At 35.6% G+C, this 16,450-nt stretch overlaps 1 protein-coding gene across 4 annotated transcripts in view; it reads left to right on the top strand.

Annotated features, from left to right (window-relative positions):
* JPH1 (junctophilin 1) overlaps positions 1–16,190 on the top strand; it is a 66,779-nt gene extending 50,589 nt beyond the window's left edge. For 2 of the 4 annotated variants that reach the window (XM_081326180.1, XM_081326183.1), the window contains exons 4-5: positions 2,350–2,990; positions 4,456–4,583. In XM_081326180.1, the coding sequence (XP_081182306.1) occupies positions 2,350–2,990; positions 4,456–4,539 (725 nt within the window). In that variant the 3' untranslated portion in view covers positions 4,540–4,583. Of the gene's footprint in view, positions 1–2,349; positions 2,991–4,455; positions 4,584–9,105; positions 9,312–13,274; positions 13,371–13,542 lie in introns of those variants that run through there. The other 2 variants (XM_081326181.1, XM_081326182.1) reach the window with 2 other exon arrangements.
* Positions 16,191–16,450: the final 260 nt, after the last annotated feature.

Genomic DNA, 16,450 nt, shown 5'->3' with positions numbered 1-16,450 from the left:
CTGAGCTGCTACTTTTCCAGAACAGACCTCAAATGTAGGAGAAAGGGCAATTCCATCAACAGAATGACTTAGCTGGATTCAATCCAGTAATTTCTAACAGTTAACTAAGAGCTAACCTTTTAATCTCTTCATCACATGCTACATTTTAATGAATTTCAAAGGTTTGTATCTTTTTAAATAAAATTTTACTCTTTATTTCTGAAAATTGAAAAAAATAAACAGAATATAAAATAATACCCAAATTAAAACTAAACCAGAAAAGAAAGTACAGTCCCTTCAAATCCCTTTAAATTGAATTTGACAGATTGCAGTAGTAAAAATCTAACATATATATTAAAATTTCTCCCAGTCAGCATCACCAGCCAGGTGATAAAAAAATATCTCAGGTTCGGCTATATTCTGTGGCTATAGATAAAGACGGTAGGAACTATAATGATTCCTAATCAGCTCACAACACTCAGTTAAAACAGAGATAAAAACAAAACCACTCTTCCACACCTGGCACCAGATCTAACAGCCTGTCAGCTCAACCTACATCTTAGCCCGATGCCTGGGAGAAGATCCAGCTCTTTACAACTTTGGATTCCTTCTGTCTTCTGCCACAAATAGTGTGCATTTTTCTAATTAGGGTCTTCCAGGACAGTGTTAGACTTTTTAGGCTATACTGATGGTTTCTCTGGGACTGGCAGCCCAGCATATCTGGAGAACACCCAGAAACATATTTCAATATAATACTGCACTTTTTTAAACCTGCTGTTGCATTGATACTAATAGATTCAGGAACAGAGAGAATTGCTCTGAAAATGTGCACTTTAGTTTGATGTATGAATGCTGGACATTTTTCCCCACCTGTATTTGTATATCATAGTTAGCGCTACAGAGTATATGTGCATTTTTAGAACAAACTTGTCCAGTTTTAAATTAGCCAGTTACAGGACAATCTGCATAGTATGTATGCAGATCATGACATACAAACTGGATAAATAGCTCAGCACTAATTATTCAATAAAGACACAAACTCAATATAAAGGAATGCTGCTTACTAATCTGGGAGTGTACACACACGTACACACCCCATTGCAGAAATGCATAGCATAGGGTGTAATTAGAACTAAATTATGATTAAATGTCAGTGAAATTTACAAAACCTCCAAAGACCACAGAGACAGATTGTTAGTACTACCAAAATAATATCACCAATATTGCTTTTATTATACAAAGGTAGGTGAGACTGGGAATTTTAATGCTTTTAATAAACAAAAAGAAAAATAGAAAGAAATAGCAATTGAGTGAAAGGAAGAAGCTTAAATTAATCAAAATTAATGCTGTGAAACTAATTTAGAGGTGATAGGAGTCAGCACATTAGATGAGAAATCTGATCCTGCACCTATCAAAGTTAACTGCCAAACACTGCAGGTTCAGCCCATGTAATTGAAATGTGATACAAGTGCAAAAGTGCTAATGCTATTTTAGGCTGTGTATGGAAAAGCAGAACGTCATGGAGAAGCAAAGTGATAGTCCCTTCTTTGCATATGTCTGCATTGGATATTGGCATGAAAAGAATGGAGACAAGGTGAAAAGAATTAAAAGAAATTGTAATGGTATAAGTGAGATTTCATTCTGGAAGCTGCTTTGGAAAAATGATCTTGCAGCCTGCAATGCTTTGCAGAAGTTACATGTTTCAAATAGTGGAAAATTTAAATTTCCACTGATAATGATGTTACAACAATTCTGATTGTTCACAGTTTAACTATTTTTAAAATTAACTTTTTTACTGATATAATAATTGACATACATGAACTTACTTGTTAAATAGTATCAGTATGAATTTTATTTATTTATTATCCTATTTAGAAACCATCCATCTTCTCACAAAATGAATGTAATTTACTCACATGGGTATGTAGGGGCAGTTATTTGAGTTCAGAAAGATGTTGTGATATAAAATTCCAAATATTGTATACTTTACTGACACAGGTCAGGAAACCAATAATTTTGGAAGTATATTTCACTATCAGTAGCTGTCCTTATTGAAAGAAAAACACAAATATAAATATACTTATAACGAAGTTTCTCTTTTCTTACAATAATAAGAAAATGTGGAAATCTTTAATTCTTAAGGAAAATAATTGATAATTACAAAACAGAAACTAAAAATAATTTCAAAATATTATTAGGATATTATCCTTATTATGGATTTTTGCATTTTTTTATTGTGGGCATTTTGAGTATCTTTTGTGACATGAACAAAAAGAGGATTTCCAGTAAGAAATCCAATAGAGTTTCTTCTTGTTGCTTCAATAATTTAGCACTTCACTCAAGTTATTGTTGGTTTGTTTTTAATTGCAGGTCCTGATTATATTAAGCAGCGATTTCAAGAAGGAGGGGAAAATAAGGAAATACCGGAAGAAAAAGCTCAGGAAACTCCTCCTACACCAAAAGAATCTCCTCATTTCTATCGAAAGGGCACGACACCTCGTGGGAGTCCAGAAGAAAGCCATAAGTATAGCTCAGCCTCCTCTGCCAAGCCTTCTCCTGCAGAACAAGGAAGAAAACAAAATTCCACCCCAGAAAACAGACTTATTCAAGAAAAAAAGAATTTAATAAGTGAAAACATTGTACAAGTAGTCCACAAACCTGTATTTTCTAAAGCACCTGCTGTGAAAGAGGAAATGATGGCCAAACACCATCAAAGGTTGTCACCTCGCAACAATCCCAAGAGCAAAGAGAATGGAGAGTTGCACGATCATTACCATGGGTATTATGTGAAAACTAATCCAACACTGTATCCATATGAGATTGGGGAAGACGAGGACCACAGCAACCCATCATCTTCAGCAGTTAAACCAGCAGCATCAGCTCAGAAGCCAAGTCCCACCAGAGCTGGGAATCAGTTAGATGCCAAAGAATCATTAAAGAAATCGGAATCCTCTGCACCAAAGAATCCAGCTAATAGTGACTTCTCTTCAGTGGAAAACGAAATCAGTTTGGTAGGTATGCTAGATTGAAAGCACTGTAAGGAATGATTAAAGGATGTTTAGTCTATAAGCAAAAGTTGCCACAGCCAACTTGCTGCAGGACAATTCACCGCTGGATAATTCAGTGCTGTATTAATTGATTGTCATTTTTATTATTGGTGACCACATTTTCATCTAAATTATTGTATCTTTTGCATTTTTGGATTGACTTTCTTTATTTTATTATTATTGGCCATGGTTCCATTCAAATTAATTTAAATTTTGTATTTGTTGAGTTATCCTGCAGCAGGTTGGCCGCAGTGAGTTGGCCATGGCAAGTTATAGGTTGTAACCTTCAAATATTTGTAGGGCTGTTATATAGAAAAGGACATGGGCTTGTTCTCTGTTGTCCAAAGACCGGAACAAGTGACCTAAAACTTCAAGGAATATTAAAATTTCAGGCTATGTATCAGGAAATTCCTGATTATATGAAATATCAGTCAGTGGAAAAGGTTGACATATGAACTTAGAATTAAAGTGACATCTCCTAACTTGGAGGTCTTCAGACAGGCTGGATAATCAACTGTCAGAGTAACTCTATTGTAGTACATTCTGCCCTGAATTTCCTGCTGCCTTTTACTATACCAAAGAGAATCAGTGCAGTTTTTAATTTCTTTCTCATTTCATCTTCCCTTCCTGGGCTAAATTAATCTTAATTTAACCACTATAGCATTCCTTCTTCAAGGTTAGCTGCATATTCATCTATACTGGTAGAGCTGTAATAAGAAAATCTTACCAGAAACATAATCACAAAGTTCATTATCTAAAAGAAGGGAAATAAAGTCTTGGTAAATGTGAAATGTTTGGGAATAAAGTATTTTGAATGATTAAAAAAATGAACTATTTGGCTCAGTCATCCAAAATATATTTGGAGAAAAATCAATGAAGCATTTGAAAAAAAACAACACCTTGCCAGCCATTAAGCTTGAGGGTAGCTTTATTATTCTTTTATGGTTTGTGACAGCAAATGACAGAGGAACTATTGTGTAGATGGAAAATGGATTCAATTAAGTATCAAAATATTCTAAGTTATCAGTGAAGAAATTGAAAGTGAAAATGTTTAGATATTTCAGAAAGACTATGACCTAAATAGTCATAAATTACTACCAGGAAAAAAGGCTTTCAAATAGGTTTCACAGTTCTCAGACTAAAATATTATTTTAAAAATCTGTGGGCAGACTTCAGAACAGTGCATGAAGGGAAACCTATGGATATTTTTGGGCTCCCTTGCAGAAATGAGAGATTGGAGAAAAAGGGATTACAATATAATAAGCAAGTACACAGTGGGGAACATAATGAAGTGCTTGAGTATTTTGAAATTTCAAAGGTATAAAATAAACCTTTCAACTTACAACCATTCATTTATCAACTATTTAAAGTTATAATAGTGCTGAAAAAAGTTACTTACGACTGGTTCTCATACTTACAACTGTTGCAGTGGTTCAATGATCTGGACACTGGAACACCGGCTCACATTTACCTAGGTTGTGGCATCTCAGGATCACGTGATCACTATTGGTGATCATCTGCTAGCTTCTGACAAGCAACATCAATGGAGAAACCAGCAGGAAAGGTCACAAATCATGATATCTTGTTTAATGACTTCAGCAAAAAGGGGTGCAAGATCAAGTGTGGTCACATGATGCCTCATTTAACAACCACACCTCTTAATGATGAATTTCCTGTCGCAGACATGGTCATAAGTCAAGAACTACCTGTAAAAGGTAAAAAAAATACCTGTAGTTTAATAAGAGAGAAACATACATACATATGCATATATTACCAAAGATTACTCTCAGAACTTTTTCATAGAGAAACAGCATTGTGAAAAACATATTTATACACTAGCTGTCAAACAGATATATGATTTGCTAAATAGGTGATCTAGAGCAGGGCTTTTCAACCGGTGGTACGCGTACCATCTGTGGTACTTTGAAACATGGCAGGTGGTATGCAACTGTCCTAGAAAAGTGTAGCGGGGGAAGGGAATGAGCCGAAGTGACCCAAGCCTGAGGGAGAGGCAGCTGGAGCTGCAGGACTGTCGGGGCTCTGTAGAAGCCTCAGGAGCGAACAGAAGGAAAAAGTTGGGAGGAGAGGAGAGGATATAAAAGGAGGTGGTTTTGGCGGGAAAGGGAAAAAAAGACAACAGGGAAAGAGAAGGGGAGGGAGAAGAAGCTGTGGAAGGAGAGCTCGGCAGGCAGGGAGAAAAAAGAGACAGGAAAGAAGCAATTGTTGCTGGAAGAAAAGGTCCCCTGGTTCATTTTCTCCAGCCAAAGAAATGAAAAGCTGGGAGATGAGCATGTCGGAAAGGAAGTGGGTTTATTTCAGGAGCCAGTGGGTTTCTGTTCAGCTGGCAGCTTGAATGGATTACCATAAGGATTTTTATACAGTGTTTTGTAATTCAGAGGATCGGTTTGTGTGCTTTGGTTATTGGAATATTTTAGTCTGTTTCACAAAGGCTAGCAAAATGTTGGCTTCCGTAGGTTTAATTCGTTTAAACAAATGTAATTAGTTTTACCCCCTTATCTTGAGTCTGTCTATGGCTTTTAGCAAGTTTTCTTTGTAGGTAAACAGGCTTAATTTAAAGTTATCCCTTTTCAGAATTGTGGAGCCTTTGCTACATTGTTTAAACTGAGACATGCCTGAGGCAGCTTAAAGAAAAAAAACACCAGAGTTTAGTATTTCTTTATTCTGGGAGGCTTTTGTGAGCCTTTCTTGCTTTGTGCTTGATTCCTGTGTCTTTAAGGGTACAGGGAAGGGACTGGGGGGTGCATTCTTACTACACTGTGGAAGGAGAGCTCAGAAGACAGGGAGGAAGAAGAGGAGAGGAAGAAGGGCTGACCAGCTAGCTCAGGGGTCTACAAACTTAGCAACTTTAAGACCTGTGGACTTCAACTCCCAGAATTCTTCAACCAGCCGTGATGGCTGAGGAATTCTGGGAGTTGAAGTCCACAAGTCTTAAAAGTGCCAAGTTTGAAGACCCCTGAGCTAGCTGGTAGTGGTGCATATTAATAAACATGTATAAATTCATCATATATTTGTCAGTGCAAAGGGAAAGTGATTCAGCAAAAGAATAGCCACCGAAGAAATTAAAACTGGTGCTTTTTTACTTTTTTTTTACAGTTTGTAATAGATTATAGAATAAAATACAAAAATACAAAAGCAAATAGTAGGATACAGTGGACAGGAAAAAAGGGGGGAAAGGTGAGGGGGAGAAGAAAAAAAGAACAGACATCCTCTGTTGTAGTAGAAGGAAGCATTAACACTGAACCTCAACTTTTTACTTTTCCATATTATAAACTAGCCATTTCTATAACAACAAATGAATCAAATCAGTAAAACCCAAAATCCCCCTCTTTTTTAATCATCAGGTTTTTGACACCTTGATAAGCACTGGTGGTACTCAAATATTGTCATGTCTTAAAAGTGGTACAATCTGTAAAAAGGTTGAAAAACCCTGATCTAGACAGAGTTGTATATTTGTGTTTGCCTGCTTGCCTCCTTTTTTAAAAATTAAAAGATCATAAGTTTTTTTTTTAATCCCATTTATATCCCGCCCTTCTCCGAAGACTCAGGGCGGCTTACAATCTAAAGCACAAATCAATGTGCTTAGCAATAGCCTTCATTCTATGTATATGCCTGCTTATTAGGGCTTTCGCGCCCCCCCCCCCAAGCAGCATTATTACAAAGTCAGCTTATTGCCCCCAACAATCTGGGTCCTCATTTTACCTACCTCGGAAGGATGGAAGGCTGAGTCAACCTTGAGCTATAAGTGTTATAGCTTTGCCTATTTCAAGCAACAAAGAAGTTCAGTCTTTAGCACATAATGGGCATATCTGTCATACAAACACCAATTACATTATTTTCAACAATTCATATCCACTCAGTATCTCCTTGATGCAGTTTTTTTTACAATGCTGCTTGCAATTTTTCGCAATGCGTCATGCTGAAACTGCGCCCATTCTATTGCCGACAATGGGGAAAAAGTCACGATATGTCACGACACATCATGTGACGTTGCGAGTTTCACACCCCTGTCCTAGACCATTTCAGTAAAATCTATCCCATGTGCTATTCCTCAGCAGAAAGAATGCCAAAACCGCCCCCCCCCCCACGTATTGGAGATAAAATCCAGTGATAAAATATGAAAGACAATAGTTTAAATGTTATCTCTCTCTCTCTCTCCCTCTCTCTCTCTCTGTGTATATGTGTGTGTGTGTGTGTGAGAGAGAGAGAGAGAGAGAGAGTGTAAACAAAATTAATTAGGCTTGAAATGAAGAGAACTGTGTAATAAGTTAGACAACTAATCCTTCCAGCCCACAATTTCACTAGAAGAGATCTTTCCAAGGCTAATTCCTTATTTGGATTGCTAATGCAGATCAATTTATTAATGTAGTAAAAATGTGTTTGCTGATTTAGAGAATCCACATGATATTGAAAATTAGGTACATATGTGGAATAGAAAACTGATTAATGAATATAGAAAGAACAGTAAATAATGAAAGGTAAATGAAGTGTTTAGCAAATAGTTCAACAATGAGCAATCACTGATAAAACTATCTGTGATGCCCTCTTAGTTATCTGAAATTTTTATTGATAAGTGCACAAAGAATGTTTCTGATAATTTTAGAGGTGCATCAGTAGGGAATGTGAATATGTACTTTTATATGCAGATGATTACAGCTTGTGGGCTGAGAATCTGAATGATTTTCAGTAAATATTAGATAGTATGATGGAACAAGAGTATGGCTCTGAAATTCATGTATCCAAAACCAGGGTAATTATGTTTGAGAGGGAAAAATGATGTGAATAATTCCAAGTTATATATACATGGTTAAAAAAGGAGGGCAGAGATGGGCAGCATATAAATTTAATAAATAAGTAAATAGTTTACATTTATAAAGATGTTTAATAAAGATGAAAAATGAGGTATTACTGTTCCCTAAAGAAATTAAATTGGCTGTGTATAAGAATAAATTCTTTTCTGTATAGAAGTGAAAGATCTGTACATAAAACCTAAACGTTGAATGCAGTAGGAATATGATACTTGAGGGTGCAGTAACAGAAAAGATAGGATCAAGAATGAATGGGTACTGGATTAATGCAGTTTGAATACAAAAATGAATGACCAGTATGAAACAGCATGCTGAGATGATTTGGTCATATCAAGAGAATGGATGAGGTCTGATTGCAGAACAAATGCATAACGGAAGATGAGCAGGAAGACAATAGCATTGATAAAAAGACAGAAGTGAGAAGTAGAAAAGCAGCTTATGAATGTCATGGAAGTTATGTTTACATAGATAGAATGGATGATGTTAGTATAGACTAATTTTACCTAAGTTTTTTTTCCCTTGTCTCTCATGCCTTTAATTTATTTGTCTTAACTAGTTCTTACTTCTTTTTTGCATTCTGCATAATGGTACTTTTCTTGAAAGAAGAGAGCATGATATACGTATTTCAGAGACCAGATATATGATGATCAATAAAGACGAGCTGAGTATAGCCCTTTAGAGCTACCCCCTTCCCCTTTGTTGTACTTCCTAAATAGTGAGATTCTGTTCATAAAATACACCTGCAACTAAAATCAGCAAGAAAATTCTTTCTTAACTGACCCTCTTTTAATATGTACAATAGTTCCTTCCAGCAAACATATCATAATACGTATTAGAAAAAAAGAGTTAAATGTTGCATTTTTCTCTTTTGTACTGTTATACAAGGACAATTCTCCAGGCATGAATAAATCTTTTCTATTATAGCTTCTTTATAAACACCTGTTCCAATCAGTCAGTGAAAGCAGAGACTAATTTTGCCTTTTTCTATTTTAAGCCATGGCTGATCACTAAGCCCTTATTTATGGTGCTTCACCCTAAAGCATTCTGGAGTCATACTGTTAATGTTCTAAAAGACACAAGTTGATCTGCACTTTGAATTTTATTATAGAGCACTTTGTTTGCAGTTTTTTTTATTGTTTGAAGCACATCCAATATTTTAACCAATTATATGAGTGTCTTTTCTGTTCTTCCTGAAGTGTGAAACATTCCTTTTATTTTTATTTTTGATTTACGTGGTTATATTTCTATTTCAGCTGAATCAAAGGGCTCACAAACTTTTCTGAAGCAAGTGTCATACTTGAGCGATTCACCACAGGCTACATTTTGAAATATAGGAAGAGTAAAACAAAGAAGCAAACAACCAGGAAATTACTAAATTTGAAGTTGCTCTAGCAAGGCCAGAGCTTAATTAAATGTAATTAAATTACAATTAAATTCATTAAAGCATGTATGGTATTGCTCCCTGTGTTTTTAATTTTCTTTTAATAATGTAGTTCTAAGTTTTAGACGAGCCTCACCCAAGACTTTCAGGAGCCTCATATCAATCCTTTACTATCATTAGTAGTACTGACATTATGTACTAGGAATCTGACAAATATTGCTAGTAGAAGAGAATGTCTAGGGCTCAGGTTTGAATCCTGGTGCTCTCTGAGCTTGGTTGTTTGCTGGTTGATGTTTCATTACCCAACTAGGTAACATCAACAAACAAGATACTCTACACTTACTCACATTGCCATTACCTAGTTGGGTAATAAAACGTCCTTAAGCAAATAGCAAAATTCAGAGAGCATCAAAAAATAACTATTTGCAAATTGTCTATTGATTTTGTATTCCCTCGAGAGGGGTCAGGGTTAATGCTGAGTTGAGGCTGAAGCATGTATTGCAGATATCATGGCCAATGCCATAGAGAATGTTTTTTATTTTGCAAAATCCAGTTAGACCTATGGCAGCTTATAAAACATACTTAAATACCCATAGTGTAATGTAGAAATAACAGTAAACTACCCACAGTAAAATATACCAATAAAATATTTATAATAACATAAGGCAAGTTCTCAGTGTACAACCACAACTGACCCCAACATTTCTGTTGCTAAATGAGACAGTTGTTAAGTGTTTGCCCTATTTTGTGATCTTTTTTCTCACATAACTGTTAAATGAATAATTGCAATTATTAAGTTAGTAAATATTGGTAAAGTAAGTAAATCTGCCTTCCCCATTGACTTTGCTTGTCAGAAGGTCACAAAAGATGGCATCACACTGGGACACTGCAACCATCATAAATATGAGCCAATTGCCCAGAATCTGATTTTTGATGACTTGACTATGGAGATGCTACAACAGTCATAAATGCGAAAAACTGTCATAAGTCACTTTTTTCAATGCCTTTGTAAAATTGAATGGTCACTAAATGAACTGCTGTAAGTTAAGGACTACCTGTAACACTAAAAGCTCCATAACCAAGTAACAGTAATCAATAACAAGTACTCTCCTAAATGAACCATATTATGAAATATCATTCTTCAAAGAGGTTTGGTACTTGCTATGGAGATGTCCGTGCCAGTATCAGCTACCTTTATGAATAGCATGGGAGTATTTCATAACAATGAAATGGTTAACATGAATAAGATCTGGAAAAGCAGAGATACAAATACAAAAAACAGGCTAGTTAAAGCAATAGCCTTCCGTATAATGATGTATGGGTATGAGAGATAGACACTAAGAATGGCTGATCAAAGAATTGACGCGTTTGAACTGTGGTGCTGGCGTAAATTATTGCATCTACCATGGATAGCCAGAGTAACTTAACAGAGTGGTCTTAAATCGTATAAAACCACACACATCACTAGAAGCTAAACTCATAATACTATGTCTGATTTACTTTGGCCATGTCATGTGTGCAAATTTGTTGGAAAAGGCAATGATGCCAGTACTAGTGGAACAAGAAGAAGGGCAAGCAAAGAACATTCTGCATTGATAACATAAAATCTGATACAAAGTTGAACATCAACAATTGAAAGAAGCTGTGCTTGACAGGGTAGCATGAGAGCATTTGCCTATAAAGTCACCAAGAATCAGACACAACTAAATGGTTAAAACAACAACAACTAAAAGAAAAACAGAAATGAAAGTTAGATGATACTTTGTCCTTTGGAGCTATTTCTGTTAATTGTAATGAAACTACATTGTATTTGTAACATAAGCTCTTCAGAATAGACATGATCTCAGAACCACTGAACTAAATCTTTCAAAGATACAGCACTGGGGAACTACCAAAGGATTGTAAAAGAGCTGATGTAGTTCCATCTTCAAAAAAAGGGGGGGCTAGATCTAGAAAACTACAGACCTATCAGCCTGACTGACTTCATACCTGGGAAGATTCTGGGAAAAATAAGCAACGAATCAGTGAATACCTAGAGGCAAATAAAGTCATAACCAAAAGCCAACGTGGATTTGTCAAAAACAGATCATGCCAGACAAAACTTATTGCATTCTTTGACAAAGTGACAAAATTAGTGGACCAGAGGAATGATGTGGATATAATTTACTTGGACTTCAGTAAGGCATTTGATAAAGTAGACCACAGTCTACTATATAAGATAGAAAAATATGTGTTAGACAGCATCACCACCAGATGGATTCATAACTGGCTGACCAACTGCACTCAACAAGTATTCCTCAATAGAACTGCATCTACATGGAGGGAAGTATGCATTGGGATGCCCCAAGGCTCTGTTTTAGGCCCAGTATTCTTCAGCATCTTCATCAATGATTTGGATGAGGGGGTAGATGGGGAACTCATCACATTTGCAGATGACATTATGCTGGCAGGAATAGCCAACACTTCAGAAGATAGACTTATGATACAGAAGGATCTTGACAGATTTCAACATTGGGTGCTATCTAACAAAATGAAATTCAGTGGTGAAAAAAGTAACGTTCCACATTTAGGCAAAAAAACCCTAATGCACAGGTATAGTACAAGTAGTACCTAGCTCAATAGTAGTAACTGTAAGAGGGATCTCAGAATCCTAGTGGGCAATCACTTAAATATGAGCCAGCAGTGTGCTGCAGGTGCCCAAAAAGCTAACATAGTTCTAGGCTGTATTAACAGAGGGATAGATCAAGATAGAATCAAGATTGTGTGAAGTGTTAATGCCACTTTATAATGCCTTGGTAAGGCCACATTTAGAATACTGCATCCAGTAATAAGATGTTGAGACTCTAGAAAGAGCACAGAGAAGAGCAACAAAGATGATTAGGGGACTGGAAGCTAAAACATACAAGGAACAGTTGCTGGAATTGGTATGTCTAGTTTAATGAGAAGAATGACTAGGGGTGACACGATAGCAGTGTTCCAATATATCAGGGGCTGCCACAAAGAAGAGTGAGTCAAGCTATTCTCCAAACACCTGAGGGCAGAACATGAAGCAGTAGATGGAAACTAATCAAAGAGAGAAGCAACTTAGAACTAAGGAGAAATTTCCTGACAGAACAATTAATCAGTGGAAGAACTTGCCTCCAAAAGTTGTGAATGCTCCAACACTGGAATTTTTAAAGAAGAGATTAGACTACCATTTGTCTGAAATGGTATAGGGTTTCCTACCTGAATAAGGGGTTGGACTAGAAGATCTCCAAGGTCCTTTCCAACTTTGTTATTCTGTTCTGTTCTGAATACAACTCTATGTTAGAGTAAATGTCAGTATTGTGAAGGAATTCAGGTCCTTTAGATAACACACCTGAATTTTCTTTCTCTTCAGAGGGATGTAAGTTACTTTTTTGTGCCTGTCCACTTGCAGAATCGCAGAATGTTAAAATGTGATGTATATAAGTATGCTTTTCGCCCCTTTTCTTTCTTTTTAGGCTCTCATTAACATCTTAGTTTGTTGGATACAGGTGCCTTCCCTATCTGATGCCATCTGAATGTGTTGCTGAATAAGGATTATGAAGATGAAGTTCAACACATTTGGTTGGGAACACACTGGGGAAAATTGGACTATTTTATTGAAAGAGTTGAGAAGGGCAGCGTTTAGCTATTATATGTGCCTTCTCCAAAATCTTTTGTTTTAATATTTGTAGTTAATAGTTTGATGTTAATAGACATAAAAGCATTTGGAAATCATACCTTTATTACATCTGCAATTTAAACTATTTGAAGGTATAGAGCTATTGATTCTTTTCACAGCATTTCCTGATTTTGTCAAAGAAAAAAATTAATCCAGATGACAGTATCATGGTTATTTACTTTATTTCCATTTAACAAAGAGATTATAGCTATCTCGACATCTCAGAAAATAAATATAATGTGAATTTTTAAACAAGCAAAATCCACAATGAGTGCTTTAATTCTGTTATCATGAGATAATTTGAAGCAATTTCTTTACTTTGCAAGTATAATCACATCTTTTTTTTTCATTTTTAGGGTCCTAATTCAATCATGATTGTCTTGGTAATGCTCTTGAATATTGGCTTAGCCATTCTTTTTGTCCATTTCCTAACTTGATTGGAATTAAGAAAGGTAAGAATGCTCTTGTAGTTCCCACACAGAAATTCTTCCCTTCCCCAATATTTTTCCATTTTAAAATGATAAAATGATTTTTAAACTTTCATGTCTCCCCAATGTAATTTTGGCTATGCCTTAATGTGATTCAACATAGTTACTTAATGATATAACTGTTTTGATCCTTCAGTGAAGTCATGACAACTAGTGGCGTAAGCCCACAGTTCTCAGCAGTTGTGTCATCAGCCTTTTTAATGGCACGAGTCATGTTCAGACACAGGGAAGGAGGCATGGAATTAGGATGGGACACGAGAAATGTGGAAACTTGGAAAATTCAGCCCAAGGGCTTTTGAGGTCCACTGAAAGCTGAAGCAAGCAGCCACTGTTGGGGGGAAAGATCATCATCATACACACCAGCTTTCTGAAGCACTCCAACAAATAAAGTATGTTGGTTACTCCATCTGTTTGAACAGAGAGTGTAACTAAACTGGAAATGTACAGAGCTGCACTTTTGTTGATGGAACCGAACAGCTGCCTTACTATTTTGCTGTCTGATGTTTTTGGTGGGGGAGATGGGAAAGTGACTGCCAGAGGAATGTGGTCAGAGGATTCTGTTGCTGTGGAAGAGATTCCAGTATTCACTCCTATCTCATTAGAAGAAATAGTTAGCAGCATCACTCACCAGTCTTATTCCATTACCTGCTGCTTTTAAAATCTTTGCCATTTTCTGGGAGATTGCATTTCATTTGCTTATGCATGATTTCTGCTCACTTGCTATTTATTTAAAGCCTTTGTACAGCAGTAATATAATAATGTTGACCAGCCTGGAAAACTTCACTGGTTTTTAATCTGTATTGGAGAAAACAAATAAGCCTGTGCTATAAGCACAGTGTAATATTTTCTGGCAAGATCTATTTCGATATAATATTTATTTTAAAAAGTAAAATAGAAAAGTCATTTTTTTCAGGATTAGCAGGCAATTCATGATGATGAAATTTAAGCCATAGTTTATATCTTCCCGGTGATACCAGCAAGTAGAATTATTTAAAATGCTGTAGGGTTTATCAAGCTATAGCAGCATGCTGAATGAGCAAAGCAGAAAAGCGTTTTGCTAGTCAGTCAGCAATGTGAAACTGCCCAGTTGAGTTCAAATTCTGCTAGGATTAAAGCCTTGCCTGGTGAAACCTGTTAATTCAGCTTATCATACATAACATTTTTATGTTGAATACATTCAGGTAGATCATTTAAATCTTTAACAATGACTATCAGCTTGATGCCTTTAATGTTGCTAAACAAAGTCTGTCATCTTACCTCAGCCACTCAAAACTTAAGCCTCAAGTTTTAATTTGATTCTTTGTGTCAATTTGATGTACAGTCCTTTGTTTAGACCAGGGGTCAGCAACCTGAAACAGTGAAAGAGCCACTCGGAACCGGTTCCCTCACAAAAGGAAAAACTGGGAGCCGCAAAAAATGTGTGCGCATGCGTGTACATGCGCACATGTGCAGAACAGGGTTTGCGTGAAGAGTCGAGCCAAGGCGAGATATGCACCTACCCTGCATATTTGAATTGATTGGTTGAACTTTTTTAATCCCACTTTTTTTTTGGACTGCACATGACAGAGGACTGGGAACCACAGGAGATGGCTGAAAGAGCCGCCTGCGGCTCTAGAGCCGCGGGTTGCAGACCTATGGTTTAGATGATGTGATCCATGTTTTACGCTCCCCACTGAAATAAATGTAGTAAAGGAGCATGCTTATTTATTTATCAGAAAATTGTACACGGTGTGACCATTTGGAAAGTCAGCATTTTAATTTGAAATAAAAGGTGTAAAACTTGGGTTTTCATTTATTTTAAAGCTCTTAGAAATTATGCTTTTCAATAGATATTTAATCCTATTGTATATTATTATTAATGATTATTATTACTAATACTATTATTTGCATGGTTTAGTAGAAAGGTTTCTCATAATTACATTTGTTATCACAAAAGGCATCCCATTCTAACTGAAATGGTTTGGAATAATTCTCAAAAATTGCAGCTGCTTAGTGCAAGAAAATAGTATAGTGGCATTTTTTGCAGAAATGGGTTGACAGTCTTGAATTTTAACCAGTATGGAAATGAGAAGAACACAAAAGGCAGCAAATGAAATGTAACAGCTATATGCTTTTTTTTAAAGAAGGAAAAGATAGTTTACTTTAGAAAAATATTTCTTAATTGAGAATCAAGACATTAAATTTTAACAAGCCTTATGTAAACATGCTTATCTACAACAGGTCCCAATTAAGTTGTTGATTATGTTAATTTTGTAACACAATATTACATGTGTATTTAAAAACCCAAAAAGTATAGCTTTTTAAAATTTATAAATTAAACATGTTGTTTCTGTTTATAAATATGATTTATAAGCTTTTTTAAGAGTAAAGCTCCAATAAAAAATGTTAGTATTTTTCTAAAATGTGCATTGCTGTATTTTACATAAAAGGTAATTTATAGTTGGTTGTAATATTGTACACTACATTTTGGACAGCTTATAATCCTGCCAATGTATTTAAATGATATGTCACTTTGTCTATTTAAAATTTCTTGCTGTGAATGAACTCTTTTATCTAATGAGCTGCTTTATTTATAATTTCTGGAAACCAAAATGGATAATGTACAGTTTTCATAACTGTATTTGCTCTAATTAAAAAATAGTATTGGTTACAAATGCATAAATGTCCTCTCTCTCACTCTCTCTCTCTCTCTCACTCTCTCTCTCCTATTAATGTTTTCTGCATTTTCCTTGCTTTTTTTAAAAGGAAAACACATGAATAGTTTACAAATAAAACATGCCTATCTTACAAGTTCAGTTTTATTCTGGTTATATAGACAATATGTCATATTAGGTTCTCTTAGAAATCAATATACAAAAAGACCAAATACAGGCTTTTATAATGCTACTTTCCAAAATATAATGCTTTCTTTCTTCATTGTATTGAATGAAGCAAAGCATTGGTTCATTGAGTGAATGTTCTACTTGCTCTAAATATCTTCAGCCTTTGTGCCAATGTAAGAAAACAGAATCTACGCGTAGCCTTTCAAATTCTGTCTACAAAAG

This window comes from Vipera berus (assembly GCF_964194415.1).
Source record: "Vipera berus genome assembly, chromosome: 3".
Lineage (NCBI taxonomy): Eukaryota > Metazoa > Chordata > Lepidosauria > Squamata > Viperidae > Vipera > Vipera berus.
This window is presented reverse-complemented; position numbering and strand designations above follow the sequence as displayed.